The sequence below is a fragment of the Camelina sativa genome, chromosome 14 (genome assembly GCF_030686135.1).
Source record: "Camelina sativa cultivar CO46 ecotype springtype chromosome 14, ASM3068613v1".
Lineage (NCBI taxonomy): Eukaryota > Viridiplantae > Streptophyta > Magnoliopsida > Brassicales > Brassicaceae > Camelina > Camelina sativa.
In genome coordinates this window covers 10,677,479-10,693,820 of record NC_141893.1, presented here as the reverse complement: position 1 = coordinate 10,693,820, position 16,342 = coordinate 10,677,479, and the positions used below count along the sequence as shown (strand labels likewise).

Below are 16,342 nucleotides of genomic sequence, written 5' to 3'. Positions count from 1 at the left end.
TCTTTTTTCCTACCCAAACATATGCATTAATTGAGATTCTTTCTTCTGTAAGATGTAAATACGTGTTTGTGACAAGATAATAAATTAAATACAAATACAAATACATTATTGAATTAGATTGGAGATGATGGATATAGGCAAATTCGTAGAGGTAATAAATTTGGTATAGTGATAGGGAGTAGTCTTCCATTTAAAGCGATGCCTTGCTCGGGTGGCCAAAGTTTTTGGTTTTACACTCACTTTTAGCTAAATGATGGTGATGATGATACGTACACAAATATCTAAAATGAGATTTACGTATGTATTGGGCTTTTTTACTGTGCCTCTAATAAAAAGCCCATTTATATAGTTACTACTGATTAAAAGGCCTGTTTAAGATTCCACCGGTCGGGTCGAGTCGAGTCGGTCCGATTAAACTTTCAAAATGTTCCGTTTTGATTTACGCGGTAACCCGAGAATTAAGGTGTGACATCCCCAAAAGAAACAATACGATGCGGCAAAAGAAAAAAAAAAAAAAAACGCAGAGACGACGACGACGACGACGTGCCTTCGACTTATTATCATCATCATCGCTTAAAACACGATCATGGAGATTTCTTAATTTTCTTTTCCTTTTCCTATTCTTTAATTTTTTTTTTCCGGGAAAAGGGAAGAGGGAGGGAGAGAGAGAGAGAGAGAGAGAGAGAAGGAGGAAGAAAAAAAAACAGAGTTTCTCCTTCCATTAACGTAATCGGGCTTCGCATTTTTCTCATCTCTCTCTCCACTTTTATAAACCCTAGTTTTTTTTATTTTTAATTCATTATTCGATTCAATTGTTTCTGGGAATTTTTTTTTTTCACAAATTTAGGATTTTGGAGACTTGAGACTATTGGGTTCTTCGAGAATTGAGTTAATCTCATACAAAAATCGAAACTTTTTTGGTGTTTTTATTGATCAATTTTGAGAATTTGATTGCAAAAATTAGTAAGATTAAAAAATGTCAGACTTAGACGATTCGCCGAGTTTATCACCACCGGCGCCACCAGCTGATACCGCTCCTCCGCCGGATACTTCTTCAGGAAACTCTGCTCCTCCACCTGATGATTCCTCTCCACCTACCCCACCGGCTAATTCATCACCACCGCCGCCGTCAGAACCATCACCTCCTCCTCCCGATTCAGAGCTTCCTCCTTTACCTTCTATTTTCCCTCCGGTAACAGCTTCTCCACCTCCACCTTCTGACTCTTCTTCTCCACCGTCTGATTCAACCCCTTCTCCGCCGCCACCTTCTCCTCCAGCGGATTCAGAAACACCACCGGCTCCTCCAAATGACTCAGATAACAACAACCCTCCTCCGTCGTCTCCGGACGTTCAATCGCCACCTCCTTCATCGTCTTCGCCGAATGTAGATCCCACAAGGCCGGGATCACCACCGTCACAATCTCCTCCGGCTCCACCATCATCAGATCCAACCAATTCGCCTCCAGCTCCACCGTTAGACCCTACCAAACCTCCCCCAATTCAACCATCAGGACCAGCCAATTCTCCTCCGGCTAATCCCAACTCGCCGCCTAGCCCATTCCTCAATGCACCACCCAAAACTGTTTCCAATGGACCTATTGCGTCTCCATCTCTCAATGCTCCCAGCAAAGGAACACCTTCCTCAAACCAAGGAAGTGGAGACGGCGGCTATCAAGGGAAGACTGTGGTCGGTATGGCTGTGGCCGGTTTCGCCATCTTGGCCTTAATAGCAGTTGTGTTCTTAGTGAGAAGAAAGAAGAAGAGAAAGTCTGATAGCTATAATAACACTCAGTACATGCCACACCCCAATTTCTCTGTTAAATCAGGTTTTAAAAATCTTTGCTTTTTATCTCTCTGTTTCATATCTCTGTTGCTTGGCGTTTTGAACAGCATTGTATTGCTTTGCTTTGATGTTTAGATGGATTCTTATATGGTCAAGATCCTGGTAAAGGATACTCTTCTGGTCCTGGTGGTTCAATGTACAATTCACAGCAACAACAACAATCCTCTATGGGAAACAGCTTCGGTGCACCTGGTGGTTATCCTCATCATCAAATGCAATCCGGTGGCACACCTGACTCTGCAATCCTCGGGACTGGTCAGACTCATTTCAGTTACGACGAGCTTGCGTCGATAACTCAAGGCTTTTCTCGTCAAAACATTCTTGGAGAAGGTGGGTTTGGATGTGTCTATAAAGGTACATTACAGGATGGTAAAGTTGTAGCAGTTAAGCAGCTTAAAGCTGGAAGTGGACAAGGTGACCGTGAGTTTAAGGCAGAGGTTGAGATTATTAGCCGTGTTCATCATCGTCATTTGGTCTCTCTGGTTGGTTACTGCATTTCTGACCAGCATAGATTGCTTATCTATGAGTATGTTTCTAATCAAACGTTGGAGCATCATTTGCATGGTGAGCTGCTTTTACCATTTTCGCTATAGATTAGACTTTTTAGCTTTATGTGTTTGACAAACTCACTTTATGCTTTAGGAAAGGGAATGCCGGTTTTAGAGTGGTCTAAGAGAGTTCGGATCGCTATAGGATCAGCCAAAGGGTTGGCATATCTGCACGAAGACTGTAAGTAATTCAGAGCAAACAGAATCACATTCATGTTTTGGTTAAGCACTTTGTGGTTCATAATGTTGTTTTATAGGTCATCCAAAAATCATTCACAGAGACATAAAGTCAGCAAACATTCTGCTGGACGATGAGTATGAAGCTCAGGTGCTAAAGAAATCCCCCTTTTCTTTATATCCATCTTATGACTCTATAAAGTTTTAGCTGATGAGGCTTGTTCTTTGTGTTTATGTTTTTGGGTGTTTAGGTTGCTGATTTTGGACTTGCTAGACTCAATGATACAACACAAACTCATGTATCAACTCGTGTTATGGGGACCTTTGGGTAAGCATACAGCTCAGAAACTCTTCTTCAAAACTGAACCTTCATTGATTCATGCTTGAAGACAAGGTTTCTTCTATGTGGAATCAGAAAATGCTTTTGATATTGCCTAACAATTTTGTGTTTAGGTACCTAGCGCCGGAATATGCATCTAGTGGAAAGTTGACTGATAGATCCGATGTTTTCTCGTTTGGGGTTGTTCTCTTAGAGCTTGTAACTGGACGTAAACCAGTTGACCAAAGTCAGCCTCTAGGAGAAGAGAGTTTGGTCGAATGGGTAAAAGAACCAATCTTCAACATTTACAGTAAAACATTGGCTTTAGTTTACTCATGCAGTACTTGTACATGAACTCACAGGCACGCCCACTGCTTCTCAAAGCCATTGAGACCGGAGATTTCAGCGAACTGGTTGATAGACGGCTTGAAAAGCATTATGTGGAGCATGAAGTCTTCAGAATGATCGAGGCAGCCGCTGCATGTGTTAGACATTCTGGTCCAAAACGTCCACGCATGGTTCAGGTAATTCTGACTAACCAAACTTCCAAAGCTCCCATTTATAGCAGCAACAAGTGGATTGCTCTATACATTTCTTGTTCTAATCTCAGCACATCTGAAAACTTATCCACTCTTTAAAAATAAGGTTGTGAGAGCATTGGACTGTGACGGAGACTCAGGAGATATTAGCAACGGAATCAAAGTTGGGCAAAGCACAGCTTATGACTCAGGGCAATACAATGAAGAGATCATGAAATTCAGAAAAATGGCGTTTGGTTTTGATAACAACACAGAGTCACGATTGTACAGTGGAGACTACTCTGCCAAAAGCTCTGCTGATTTCTCAGGGAATGAATCTGAGACTCGGCCTTTCAATAACCGACGGTTCTGAACATACAATAGGTGAAAGTAAACACTTACATCTGCCTCCTTCTTGAGCTTTGTAAAGCCATTCTTTACGTATATTGTGTGAGATGCTTTTCTTGGTAGGTGCCTTTAGTTTTTGTTCTCTAATGGCTAAATTCCTCAGAAACAAAAAAAAAAAAAAAATAGAACCCAGATAAGTTGTATCTTGTTTTACCTTTTCTCCGTTCTGTGTTACTAATTTTTGTTTGGAGTAAAGAGGATAGTGAAGAACTCTGTATTCTGATTACAAACGTTCTTCCATAAATTTGTTGATTCTTTTACCATGATTCTTACAAAATTTACATAGAAAATACTACTTGCATTGGATTTATTCAGTACCTTAGATATGTAGAGAATCTACAGTATATTAATCACACCAAGGGATTATAAGAAGTTTGGTAGCTTCAGCTCTAAGTTCCATACCCACAAATCAACCAAGAAAAGCAAAAGCACAAAAGAAATAAAAGTTTAGGAAGCAATCAAGGCATAAATATAAAAGTAGTTTATTCTTAGGCAAACTAAGATCATTAGTGTCCTGGTCGGAACTCGAACTCAGGACCTCCACGTCTGATCTCTCCTTTAGAATGGTGGTCTCCATTTTCCGGTAGCTTGAACCTCACTGCATGTTTGATACTTGGTGGAGGTGGTCCTACTCCTCCTCCTCCGCTTCCGCCTCTTTCCCCTCTCTTGTCATCAAATCCGAATTCTATATCCTCTCCTCCTCCGTCTCTTCCAGAGGGTTTCTCAATTGGCTCAGGCCGTTTCATATCATCAAACCCATACTCCATATCACCTCTCTCCCTTGGTTCACGCTCCACGGGGCGAATCTCACGGCTCTTCTTGGATGAAGCTTTCTCATGCTTCGGATGCTTGCTATGTTGCTGCTTAGCCGCACGGCTTTCGCGGTTACATAGCCTCCCAAAGACACAAGCCAGAGCCGATAAGACAAAGATCACGGCTAAGACTATGAAGACCGTCCCAAAGTTTCCGCTTGAGCCAGAGGAAGAAGAAGGTTTTGAAGAAGAAGAAGATGGGTCTGGATACTGTTTAGTATATGCGTTCGGATACACAACAATAGGCTGTTGCATTTGTTGTACTCCTTGATCTCCCATTTTTACTTCTAGCTAGGTTTTGGTTTTTGTTTGGTTCTTAAAGGTAAAATCAAGAACTGTTATAAGAAGATGTTGGGGAAGCCTTTTTTTTTAGGAGTTCCTTGAGTAGAGATCAAGGAGGGTTACTGAGAAGGTACTTGTGGAACAAGAAATGTGAATATGCTTCATTCCATGTGAGATTAGGGGCAATGTATTAGTAATAGTAGCATTTGTGGTTAGAAACAAAGTGTAATATTTAATATGTATCATACAAAAGTGACAGGTAATGCAGGAATATATAAGGACTAATGCGTCTGAAACCAACATTTTTATATATTGAGATGGAACATTCGTTGTTGTTTTTTCTTTCTTTTCTTTTTATAAAGAAAGAACCGAAAAATGAGATTCTTTGTGATGTGTAAGTGCATGGAGAGAGATGCACTTTGGAACAAATCTGTTTTCTTTGTGAGGAGATAAAGTGTGATTTTGTACAATTTGATTAATCTTTCCCATTAAAATTCAAAAAGAAGATTATGGAGTGGGCTTTACCCAATCATTGGCTCCTTTATATTCCCATTACTCACATATAGTTGCACAAGACAGCTTTTAAGAGTTTACATCTGTTCCGCTGAAATATATTGAACTTTTATGTCTTTTCTTAGTTTTTTTTCTTCAAATTTTGTTTCTAGATATTTAGGTGAAACTCATTTAGGCTTAATCATTATTACTTTTTTGTAAAATCTTGGTAGCATGTTGCGCATATGTATGTGTAATATAACTAACAACGAAACACCGCTAGAAAATATATTTTTCTAATATATTATGGCAATACGCATAAGGCCATATAGTCTATGGGAGCTCAATGCTTTGCATATAATGGATAAAATTCATAATCTTCATGACTCTTAGTAGGGATCAAAACATCTTCTCTTTTTTTTTTTTTTACGTTTTGTTTTGTATTGTTTTTTCTGGCAGTGTATGAATGTTAAATATCTCTTCTCTCACCAATTTGATGTCGAAGCTTCAAGCTCTCTGCGGCGGGACCTAAGACTAGTGAGTCAACTCAGTTTCTGTTCCACAATTTTTTCAGTCACACCCACCCAGGATGCACACAGCACAACACAGTCACAGGCCAGGCACACACCTGAGTAAGCTTTCAGAACCGGCTTCGTTTTTGTTCCGTTCTTGATTCGATTAAAAGTGCATGATTTAGACTGCTCCAACACCTGACTTGGTAAAAAATTAGTGTGACAAAATGTAGTATCGATTCTGAATCAAACGGTCAGATGTTCTTTAGCTTTACGAGATCTTCTTATTGGTTTGATTCATAATCTATCTCTCTTAAGCAACGTCCTGTTTGCTCACGACTTTACTTTTTGTGACATCCCTTTTGAGAAGTGGCTTATATTATGTATACTCTTATGGATTTGATTTGACCATCTCTCATAGCCATACAACCTTTCTCTCGTTAGGGTATAGATATCTACATTTCCTCACGTAGCTCTTACTTGTACGTCAAGAAAAAAGTCACGAGAATTGAGCTCCTAGTTTCTTTTTTCCGCAGTAAGTAAACGTATACTACACTCCACTTTCACATATTCTTTCAATTTCATACTATTTTTTTTTGTCTAAATCAGAGTCCATATATTATCTTAGGTCTTTAGAACCAAACATTGTGCCGTTGACTTATTTTCCTCAGTAAGTCAACATCTTGTATAGTCTCTATTTTGATCGTCATTTTCTCTTTGTGGACTAAAGATTTAGAGAGGTAATGGGTAAATTTCCTGGATTTGGTGGCTATATCAATCAGAACACTCAACAGCCTCCTAAGGTCAGTTTCATTTCCATCAATCAGAGAACTATTAAAAGTTATACCAGTTAATAATATACTAGTATAACAGGTATATAGAGATTATAATATATAATGATTACGTTTGTTGTTGTAGGCTGAGTCTAAGAGATCTGAAAATGTGAAATCTAAGTCAAGGCCAGAGATAAATGCTCCCGAGGAGAGAGATGAGATGAAGGAGCAATTAAAACTTTGGAGACATGCAGAGAAGAAAGAACAATGGGAAGATCTCCCTGCTAAGGTGAAGGTACGTAAGACCAAATCAGCTAACTAAAAAACTCAATACTTGTAATTCTTTTGCCATGCATTAGAGTTAAAATTTAGTAGTCTTAAGCAAAAAAAAAAAAAAGATCCCAAAATTTTCTTACATTATCTGAAGGTGGAAACAGAAGATGGCCTTTCCCATGTGGACATTGTGTTTATATTAGGATTGCCTCCTCAAGCAGCCTACGACGTTTTAACTAATCCAGACAACCAAGCATACTCCAGAATAATCAATCAGCGCCACGAACTTTTGGTTTTTCTTTGATTTTTCTTATCTTTGTATGATTCAAATGAGAGTTTTATTTATAACAAATTTTGAAAATGTGACATTTTATCTTACGAAGGAAAACGTGTCAAGAAAAGTTGTGAAGGATGATGGAGCAAGGCAGACGGTGGAGTCGGAGAAAGCTGTGGCCTGGAAGTTTCTTTCGTGGTCTGGAACCATCCCGATAACTCTAGATTTTGTCGAAAACCGTAAAAAAATTTCTGTACGAAACTTCTTTTCTATTTCTCACGAAATTCAATCTCCATTGTTAAATCTTGGAAAAAAATAATCTCTTGCTTATTGTTGGTAGGCGGTATATATGAAAAACAAAATGAAGTTCATGAAAACTTTTGAGGGTAGTTGGAAAGTGGAGCCAGTATACGTGGATTCAGAACGCTTGTGCAAGAACATGAAGCCAAAGAGTCGAGAAGAATACCAAAAATGTAGCGGTGGACATATTGCGTCGAAGGTGACAATGAATCAAACCTTTCAACCTTCTACTCTTTTGAATCTACCACCGCTTTCTTGGTACATCCGCAAGATCACCATCACGATCACCAAGAATCTAGTACAAGATCTTCAAGATAGGGGAGCCATAATACGAGGAGTTTGAAATGTCCTCAAACCATTTTGGTATAAACATTAATTAGTTCTCTAAATCCACTTTATTCAAAGTCACTTTGTTCATCTCAATACTTATGTGTATGCTTTACCGAATACAAAAAGATGCGTGTATCATGTCATTATTAACAAGTACATTAGAAAAAGAAAAATGTATTAACTTTAGAATCACTTGAAGGGAAACTTCGAAAATATAAATCCAAACCTTATAGTACGTAGTTTCACCTAAACAATATCGAACAAAAATTAAAGCGTTATTTAAAATTAAACTTATTCAAACAATCCAAATTAAAATTTACTTAAAGACTGTACATTTTCCTTCTATATTAACTTTAGCCGCAAATGTTTGGTAAAACACATTTATCTTCTATCTAAATTTGGACCAGAATCCTGTGGACGATCACATGCATATTTGTGATTTTTCCTCTAACAACAACTCAAAATCTGAATAATCACTAATACTAGAGATTAATTAGGTATGAATTACATGATGCTCGGACTTTTCACGTGAGAGCCCATCAAAAACATCCCTCATGCAGCTCTCGCTTATACTACAAGAAAGGAATCACGAGAATTGAGCTGGCCGAGTTTCTCTTTTTTTTTCGTGGTAACATGTCGTACACTACACCAGCCCTATTCTTTCAAGTTCATATTATATTTTGTCTAAATCTGAATCCATCTATTCCCTTAGGTTCTGAAACCTTATATTGTCCCGTTGACATCTTTTCCTTTGAAAGTCAACCCTCTCTTTGTCTCTCTACTATCTAGCTCTTGGACACTTTCTTTGGATCGTCATTTTACTCTTTGTAGACGAATTTATTAAGAAGGGAAATGGGTATATTTCCTGAATTTGGTGGCTGGGTCAGTCAGAACACTCAACAGCCTCTTAAGGTCAATCTCATTTTCCATAAGTCAGCGCGAGAACTCAAATCACTATTAGATATATAGATTAACTATGATTATGTTTGTTGTTGTAGGCTGATGAGTCCAAGAGATCTGAGAATGTGAAAGTTAAGTCAGGGTCTTCAGATATAAATACTAACGAGGAGAGAGATGAGATGAAGGAGAAGTTAACACTTTGGAGAGAATCAGAGAAGAAGAAACAATGGCACGATCCCCATCCTAAGGTGAAGGTAAAAGATTAGCAATTCCTTTAACTCAAATCATTTATTATTTTTATTTTTTTTTTGCCTTTTCAAGGACATGGCCGAATGAAGGGTAATAAACATCCCACAATTTATTACGTTCAATTTTTTTTTATGTTTGGAGGTGGAAAGAAGAAATGATCTAGAATGGGGTATGTCAACTATAGACATGGAATTTACATTAGGGTTGCCTCCTGAAGCAGCCTACGACGTTTTAACTAATCCAGACAACCAATCATACTCCAGAATAATCAAAGGACGCCAACTTCTGGTTTCTTCTTTTTTTAACTTAATCATTTTACGATTCTACTAAAAGAGTACAAAAACAATTTTTGAATGTGTTGACTGTTTTCTTCTTATGAAGGAAAACATATCAAGAGAAGTTGTGTCACCCGATACTGGAAAAGGACAGTTCGTAAGAGCGAAGAAAGCTGTGGGATGGAACTTCCTTTATTGGTCTGGAGCTATCCCGATATCTACTAGTTTCATCGAACACCCACAATTTCTTACTGTAAAGATATTTCCCTCATTATATGAATCAATCCTTTTTTCTTGGAAATTTTCATCTAGGTTTTTCTTGCTTGATGTTGTTGGCAGGTACACTATTGGGTAAAGAATAAGATGTTCATAGATATGTTTGAGGGTCAGTATAAATTGGAGCCTTTATACGTAGATTCAGAACGCTTGTGCAAACACAAAAAGCCGAAGAGTAGAGAAGAATACGAAGAATGTAGTTGCAGACAAGGCAGGATTGCGACGAAAGTGAAACTGGACCAGATGTTTAAGCCTTCTTTTCTTTTTAATCTGCCACCGATTTCTTGGTACGTTCGTCGGATCACCATCAAGACCATGACAACTCTGATCGAAGATCTTCAAATGAACGGAGCCATGATCCGAGGTGTTTGAAAACACCCCAAATCCGATACCAATAGGTAAAAGCATCAAGAACCAAACATTACAACTTGTCAACTGCCAGCAAAAGTATCATAAACAAGCATAGACTGTAAAGCTTGTAACCTGAATTTTATACAATTCTCCAGCCAGTTCATGATAAGTAATTCTTATCAAGTTTCGTGAAGAAGATCTCAAATGAAACCGTAGTTCAACATATGAATCAAAGTGCAAAATTAAACACGGTGACAAAAACCCACGGAAGCAGTAGATTAAATCTTCGATTACAGTATTACCAAAACTATATAAAAGGTGGTTTTTCTAAGTTCTACGTACAATCAGAACAACAAATCACAAAATCCATCCACATATCCAAAAAAAAAAAAAAAACAGAATAACAAAAGCGGAAACCAAAAAAAATCAGATAATGTTTGCCCCTGCATCCAGATTTGCTCAGCAAATGCAAATCAACTCGACCATAAACTTTCCCTCTACGCCTGCACAACCAACAACAAGAACAGAGAAGATAGAATCACTATTTGCTCAAAGATACAGAAAACAAAAAATAAACTGAAGTTTTGTGACATTATTACCTTTCCGGCAATGTTGTTGGACAACCAGTCCAGACCTTCGTAAAGCCCCTCACCTGAAGTGGCACATGTGCTCTGGATGTACCTGGAGATAATTCGTCGACATGAATGGGTCAGAGAGCTTCTCAATATTTGGAATTATACCATAAGAAACATTTGATATGCAGGGGAACAAATCGACATGAGGGAAGCAGGGGAGATTATAAGTTTTATTTTACCAGTGACGCTGACGAAGAGAGTGGAGACCAAGCTTATCAGTGATCTCAGCGGCATTCATAGCATTTGGAAGATCCTGTTTGTTAGCAAACACGAGCAGAACAGCATCACGCAGCTCATCCTGTAAAAATCCAACAAGTGTTTGGTAAGTTTACTAATCCTGTCTTACTACTATCAAAGAACACTGGAATCATCTGGACATGAATGAATTCAGTACAACAGCCAGATAACACTGGGAAGCATACCTCGTTCAGCATTCTGTGCAATTCATCTCTAGCCTCAACAACACGGTCTCTGTCATTGCTGTCCACCACAAAGATAAGACCTTGAGTGTTCTGGAAGTAGTGCCTCCACAAGGGACGGATCTGATAACAAGAAGACCATATTTATGCCTTGTCAGTTCATGTGGTACTAAGTTCAGCAGCAATAATAGAAGGAAAAAGTCTCCCAGGTTGTGATGCAAAAAAAAAAAAAGAGAACTTCTTGATGCTCTGAAGTTGAATAATCAGCATACCTTGTCCTGACCCCCGACATCCCACACTGTGAAACTGATGTTCTTGTACTCAACAGTTTCCACATTGAACCCTGTCCACAATTTGTAGTTTAATCATCAGTGCCAGTGGAAGCACAAATTGTATGCTAAGATCGTCTTATCAGAAACCTCTTTAGCGACATGTTGAAACTAAAGCTTCTTAGACAGAGATTACGAAATTCGACTCACCAATAGTGGGAATGGTGGTGACAATCTCTCCGAGCTTGAGCTTGTACAAAATGGTGGTCTTACCAGCAGCATCGAGACCTACCATCAGAATTCTCATCTCCTTCTTGGCAAAAAGCCGGCTAAAAAGCTTTGCGAATGACAAACCCATCTTGCTTCACTGCATCACACACACACACAATGCATCATCAGCAATTACGAAAAGTACACACATATAGATCACAAGAGAATAAAAATCCAATATGTTCACTATGAACAAAATCACAAGTAGCATTAGATAAACGCAGATCCAAACAGATTCCACCAAAACCTAATGCTCTCATCGTATAGAATATAGATCCTCGAGAATTCAGAATCTATACAAACGCAATTACAGCGAGAAGAGATGAATGTTCATAGATCCAGACTTCACACGCTGCAGCTGAAAGATCGAATCACAATTTCTAACCAAAACATCATCAAAAACCTAAATCGAAGCGAGATATCCAAATTCACAAAACATCAAATCGAAAAAAAACGAGAATGCAACAACCTAAGAACACAAACGAAACAACGTGCAAGTGTATTCGAATCTATGAGCTCAGATCTAGATCAATCGTACCTCTGCGTCAATGTTCCGGAGCTATCTTAGAAAAGAGAGATTGCGAGAGACGAACCGAACAATTTGAAAGAGAAAGAGATATAGAGAGAGAGAGAGAGAGAGCTTCAGAACAACGCTAAATGCGCAACGCCGTAATTGTAAAAAAAAAAAACGGAAGAAGATCTTTATAGAGACGAAGGACAATAACGTCAATTCGCAATAAATGCCGCCGGAATACCGAAAATACCCTTCGAAGAATGTTTTCGTGGGGCTGTACGCGGTTTACATGCGTCATGGGTCGTTGGCCATGGATGCCATCTAACCAATCACAAACCACCACGTCATTCTCAACATCTTCAAACATCGTTGACCTTTGACTTATATATTCTTCTTTCAAGAACACAATTGTCAGAAGAAAATAATTACAAATCATAGAATGTTACGTTACGTATAACGTATTAACGATTAATGAGAAGTTCATTTGTATAAATGATCATATAGCAGCTAGCCACATTTCTTTTGATTTGATCATAACAACATTAACAAAAAAAAAATTTGAATATAGAAGAGTTAAGTCGGTCTAATCACAAGAATAAAGCAAAAACATGTATTTGCTATCTCAAAATACAAAAGTTTAGTTCTAAACAGTTGGAACAAATGTGCCAATAAAACCAACTCCAGCGACAAAAAATGCACAAGACTGTAGAAACAGATACACATAGAAGTATGATCTTCCATACGCGACATCATAGCATCCGCATAAGAATATGTATAGCCCTACAACGAGTTCTCTCCAATTGAGTCTGCAAAAAAAAATGTTTAAAAACTAAATTTTAGTTACGATCGTTTTCAAAATGCTTTTAAAGGTTTAGTATGTACGTACCTTTGTCCAAATCTTGTGTAGAGCTTAGTTGTAGCTTTAGTTATTAACTTAGACTTGAGAGTGTCACCTAATTTTTCAGTAACAACCCATTCGTTAACCCGTCCTGCCTCTAGTAGCCCGATGAATGTCGCCTTCGTGCGATGCATTGACATTACATTCTCGAATAAGATCCAGAAGACAAGAAGATGGAATGATCTGCACTTGACAACGTACGTCAAACTTTTTCATCTTTCTAAACAAAAATGAGAAAAAAAAAAAAAAAAAAAAAAAAAAACAGAGTTTAAAGGAAGTAGGGAGAATATGTTACCGAGGTGTAGCGATAGCGTTAAGGAGAGTGATTGTAGTAGGAAAATAAACAGTTGCCCATTTAGGAACTTGGAGCTCAGGGAAGAGCACAGTTGTTGGTAGAATCAGACAATAGAAGACAAATGTGAAGATGTGTACTACAATCTTCCTTATGAAGAAGAAATTGTATATGAGATACAACTTCTTCCACGCCGACACTTTCTTGTTCTGCAAGATTTCCATTGTCATCTTCCTACACAGGTTAGCTGGTCCACAAGACCATCTATGTTGCTGAAACCTGTATGCTTTGAATGTACTTGGCAACTCATTTTTCACCTGAATTTTTAGAAAACACAATGTCTTGAATAATGAAATCTTTTAAAGTACTTAGTTATATGATGATTGAGTTTAATAGTAGTACCTCGACGTCATGTACATATACAAATTTCCAACCATGAAGACAAGCTCGTACAGCTAAATCCATATCTTCGACTGTTGTTCGATCTTTCCATCCTCCAGCTTCGTTTAAAGCTGCGATTCTCCAAACACCAGCGGTTCCATTGAATCCAAAGAAAGCATGGATTGAAGAACCAGATTCTTGCTCAGCTATAAAATGGTAGTTTAGTGACATCTCTTGCATTCTTGTCATTAAACACTCGTTCGCATTCACTACAATTTACGTAACACATTCCCTCCATTAGAATCCAATATTGACTTTAATTAACATAATTAGAACTATTTATTTTTCCAAAAAAAAAAAATAGATTGATGAGTGTTTTTACCAAACTTCCAACGGCATTGGACAAGGGAGATATCATGGTTGTGAATAAGAAAAGGAATGGTTCGTTCTAGGAAGTCAGGATCAGGTTGGAAATCAGCATCGAAAATGGCGACAAACTCGCATTGTTTCACATAGTTGTGCATCATCCCTGCCTTTAGTGCTCCTGCTTTGTATCCGATTCTGTTGTCTCTAATCTCTGACATTATGTTTATGCCTTTTCTCGCCCATTTATCACATTCTGCATTCACCAATTCCTGTCTTTTCCAAAATCATTTCATATGTCAAAACTCGGCTAAAGTCAGAGGAATCAATTATATATAAATTAAAGAATTTTCAACAAAAAATTGAACAAAGGACCTTACTAGCAGGATCTGTGGAATCATCAAGAACTTGAACTATCATTCGATCCAACGGCCAAGATAGCCTACAGGCTGCTCCTATTGATAACTGACAAACCTGTGAAAAACAACAAGAATATATATGATTCCTTCATTTAGAACTATGCGTATATTAGTTTAGTTTCGTTGGTTACAATAAAGTAATAGTCGTTACCTCTTTTTCATTGTACATTGGGATCTGAATAAGAACCATTGGGAAGTTTGTGTTGGCGAGCTCAAGATCATCATCGTTTATAGCTTCCCATTTGTGTACTTTCTCAGGTGATCTTCTAAGTAATTTCACAAAGACTACAACTATGCTCATATAAACTCTTTCTATGAACACCAAAAAGGACATCACCAAGCATATCGTCACTAAGAATTTCAAGATTGGTATAAACACAAAGATTCTTGTCTGCTTCCAAATGTATATAATTTCTCCAATTATGCCACTTGTAACAACCCCATCTGTATCTGATGATACTGCTAAGGTATGTCTTTGAACCTTTAAACCAACCAAACAAAAAAAAGGATTACATATAATGTAAAACATAAGAATCAAAATAAGTATGTGAAACAGAGAGAGAGAGAGAGAGAGAGAAGAAGTTATGATTTACCAGAAACAAAGAGGAAGGTGAAAGAGAATCATAGAGAAAGAAAGAGAACTTCATAAATGGTGACATTTTTTCTCAAACAGGACTTGAAACTCTCAAGAAGCTCAAAACTTAAACATGGTGCTAGGAATGGTTGTTTTTTCCTCTAGCAGAGATCTTGGGTTTGTGTCCTCCTGAGTTTGAAGATTCATAACAATGTCAGGACCAGATCTTGTTTTTATTCCTCGTTTAAAATAATAGTAACTAGCATCACATTCTCTTCATCTCCAATTATTGTAATCAAAAAACTAAAACAACTTTAAGAGAAAAGGAAAATGATTAGTCTTAATACTAATATAATAAGTTTATGACTATGAGCTAATAGCCTAATGCTATGATATGGGGTTGGGTTAGGGATGCATCTTTAGTCAATTAAGTAACATCCCACTTGTTCAATCCCACCTGGTAGATAAAGTCGAAGTAAATGTTACAGTTGTACTCGTTTTTTTTTTTTTTTTTTTTTTTTTTGTGAAAGGGATGTTGACTTTGCTTGGTCCTATTTTTCTAAGTATTGAACATTCCTCCTCCTCTGTTTCAAAACTTTGTTATTACTCTAATGACGTTTTAAAACAAAATATGTTTTTTGGTCTTCCTTCAGACTGAAAAATATTGAAGATAAAAAAAGCTTCTTTATACTTTTATTACTCGAAGAACATATGGAGACAACCAAAAAATTAAAAATTAAAAGGTTGTTCATTAATTTAAGGGAAATATGTCACTAGGAATATAATGTAGGGTAGGATTTGTGATATGAATCGGCACTATCAATTGAACAATGTGCTTATAAAGAAAAGTAATTGTAAAAGTCATAAACCTTTAGAGACTTATCAGAACTTGAAAGCAAATGCAATATATGAGAGTATTCAATCAGATTTTAAAAGAAATGGGAGTTTATGATTTTACCTCAGAAGCTTTCTCTCTCCCACAACTTAGAGATCTCCTCAGTTTACCAAAAACTTTGTGGTTCTTCACAACTTTGCACTCTCTCTTACCTTTTTTTTTTTTTTTTTTTTTGGTCACAATAATTTGCAATAAGTTGGAGTCTCTTGGAGATGGGATGATGAAGATGAACATTATTTGATTTAAATGGTAAACAAAATCATTATTCTCGCACGTCTTTAGATTCCCGGGTCCATGTACCATATAGAGTTGGTTATTTCGTTGGTTTAAGGAATTCATTTCTCTTTTTTGCATTCTTCTGTATATGGACAAAACCAAATTTACCTTGTACAAAAATCTATATACCATGTAAAAGAAACAAAAAAAAAGAAAGAAATATTATCATATACATTACCATTTAAAAATTGGTTATTTCATTTCACATTACAAAGCAAATTGCAA

General features: G+C 37.3%; 6 protein-coding genes across 13 annotated transcripts; 3 read left to right on the top strand and 3 right to left on the bottom strand.

Annotated features, from left to right (window-relative positions):
* The first annotated feature begins 404 nt into the window (after positions 1-404).
* On the top strand, positions 405-4,073 carry LOC104741064 (proline-rich receptor-like protein kinase PERK12). Its single transcript, XM_010461838.2, has 8 exons — positions 405-1,826; positions 1,919-2,407; positions 2,486-2,572; positions 2,649-2,719; positions 2,820-2,896; positions 3,022-3,169; positions 3,250-3,411; positions 3,533-4,073. Exons 1-8 carry the CDS (start codon positions 977-979, stop codon positions 3,776-3,778), a joined length of 2,130 nt encoding a protein of 709 aa, XP_010460140.1. The 5' UTR covers positions 405-976; the 3' UTR covers positions 3,779-4,073.
* Positions 4,049-5,115, bottom strand: LOC104741063 (uncharacterized). The gene has a single exon (XM_010461837.3). The coding sequence runs from the start codon at positions 4,902-4,904 to the stop codon at positions 4,320-4,322; it is 585 nt and encodes a 194-aa protein (XP_010460139.1). The 5' UTR covers positions 4,905-5,115; the 3' UTR covers positions 4,049-4,319.
* A 346-nt stretch (positions 5,116-5,461) lies between these two features.
* LOC104741062 (uncharacterized) lies at positions 5,462-8,074 on the top strand. 3 transcript variants are annotated; one of them, XM_010461836.2, is made up of 7 exons: positions 5,462-6,031; positions 6,356-6,446; positions 6,642-6,714; positions 6,830-6,979; positions 7,112-7,249; positions 7,341-7,484; positions 7,572-8,074. In XM_010461836.2, exons 3-7 carry the CDS (start codon positions 6,655-6,657, stop codon positions 7,872-7,874), a joined length of 795 nt encoding a protein of 264 aa, XP_010460138.1. In that variant the 5' UTR covers positions 5,462-6,031; positions 6,356-6,446; positions 6,642-6,654; the 3' UTR covers positions 7,875-8,074. The 3 variants fall into 3 exon arrangements, with proteins under 3 accessions (XP_010460138.1, XP_010460137.1, XP_087339888.1); XM_010461835.3 differs by lacking the exon at positions 6,356-6,446 and having other exon boundaries at positions 5,480-6,031; XM_087483762.1 differs by lacking the exons at positions 5,462-6,031; positions 6,356-6,446; positions 7,112-7,249 and having other exon boundaries at positions 6,477-6,714.
* A 384-nt stretch (positions 8,075-8,458) lies between these two features.
* Positions 8,459-10,105, top strand: LOC104741060 (uncharacterized). Of its 2 annotated transcripts, none has more exons than XM_019235494.2 (5): positions 8,459-8,773; positions 8,860-9,015; positions 9,152-9,298; positions 9,392-9,538; positions 9,625-10,105. In XM_019235494.2, exons 1-5 carry the CDS (start codon positions 8,714-8,716, stop codon positions 9,931-9,933), a joined length of 819 nt encoding a protein of 272 aa, XP_019091039.2. In that variant the 5' UTR covers positions 8,459-8,713; the 3' UTR covers positions 9,934-10,105. The 2 variants fall into 2 exon arrangements, with proteins under 2 accessions (XP_019091039.2, XP_087339889.1); XM_087483763.1 differs by having other exon boundaries at positions 8,468-8,773; positions 9,392-9,483.
* Positions 10,106-10,164: 59 nt separating this feature from the next.
* Positions 10,165-12,217, bottom strand: LOC104741061 (ADP-ribosylation factor 2-B). Its single transcript, XM_010461834.3, has 7 exons — positions 12,044-12,217; positions 11,446-11,602; positions 11,239-11,309; positions 10,970-11,089; positions 10,727-10,845; positions 10,512-10,593; positions 10,165-10,415 (listed from the first exon to the last, which is right to left on the bottom strand). Exons 2-7 carry the CDS (start codon positions 11,591-11,593, stop codon positions 10,410-10,412), a joined length of 546 nt encoding a protein of 181 aa, XP_010460136.1. The 5' UTR covers positions 11,594-11,602; positions 12,044-12,217; the 3' UTR covers positions 10,165-10,409.
* Positions 12,218-12,561: 344 nt separating this feature from the next.
* LOC104743488 (putative glucomannan 4-beta-mannosyltransferase 3) lies at positions 12,562-16,163 on the bottom strand. 5 transcript variants are annotated; one of them, XM_087483758.1, is made up of 9 exons: positions 15,905-16,163; positions 14,966-15,135; positions 14,524-14,853; positions 14,329-14,427; positions 13,973-14,225; positions 13,612-13,859; positions 13,213-13,526; positions 12,906-13,100; positions 12,562-12,825 (listed from the first exon to the last, which is right to left on the bottom strand). In XM_087483758.1, the coding sequence occupies exons 2-9, from the start codon at positions 15,029-15,031 to the stop codon at positions 12,663-12,665; spliced, it is 1,668 nt and encodes a 555-aa protein (XP_087339884.1). In that variant the 5' UTR covers positions 15,032-15,135; positions 15,905-16,163; the 3' UTR covers positions 12,562-12,662. The 5 variants fall into 5 exon arrangements, with proteins under 5 accessions (XP_087339884.1, XP_087339885.1, XP_087339887.1 ...); XM_087483759.1 differs by having other exon boundaries at positions 14,334-14,427; positions 15,905-16,113; XM_087483761.1 differs by having other exon boundaries at positions 13,973-14,229; positions 14,334-14,427; positions 15,905-16,034.
* Between the last annotated feature and the right edge of the window lie 179 nt (positions 16,164-16,342).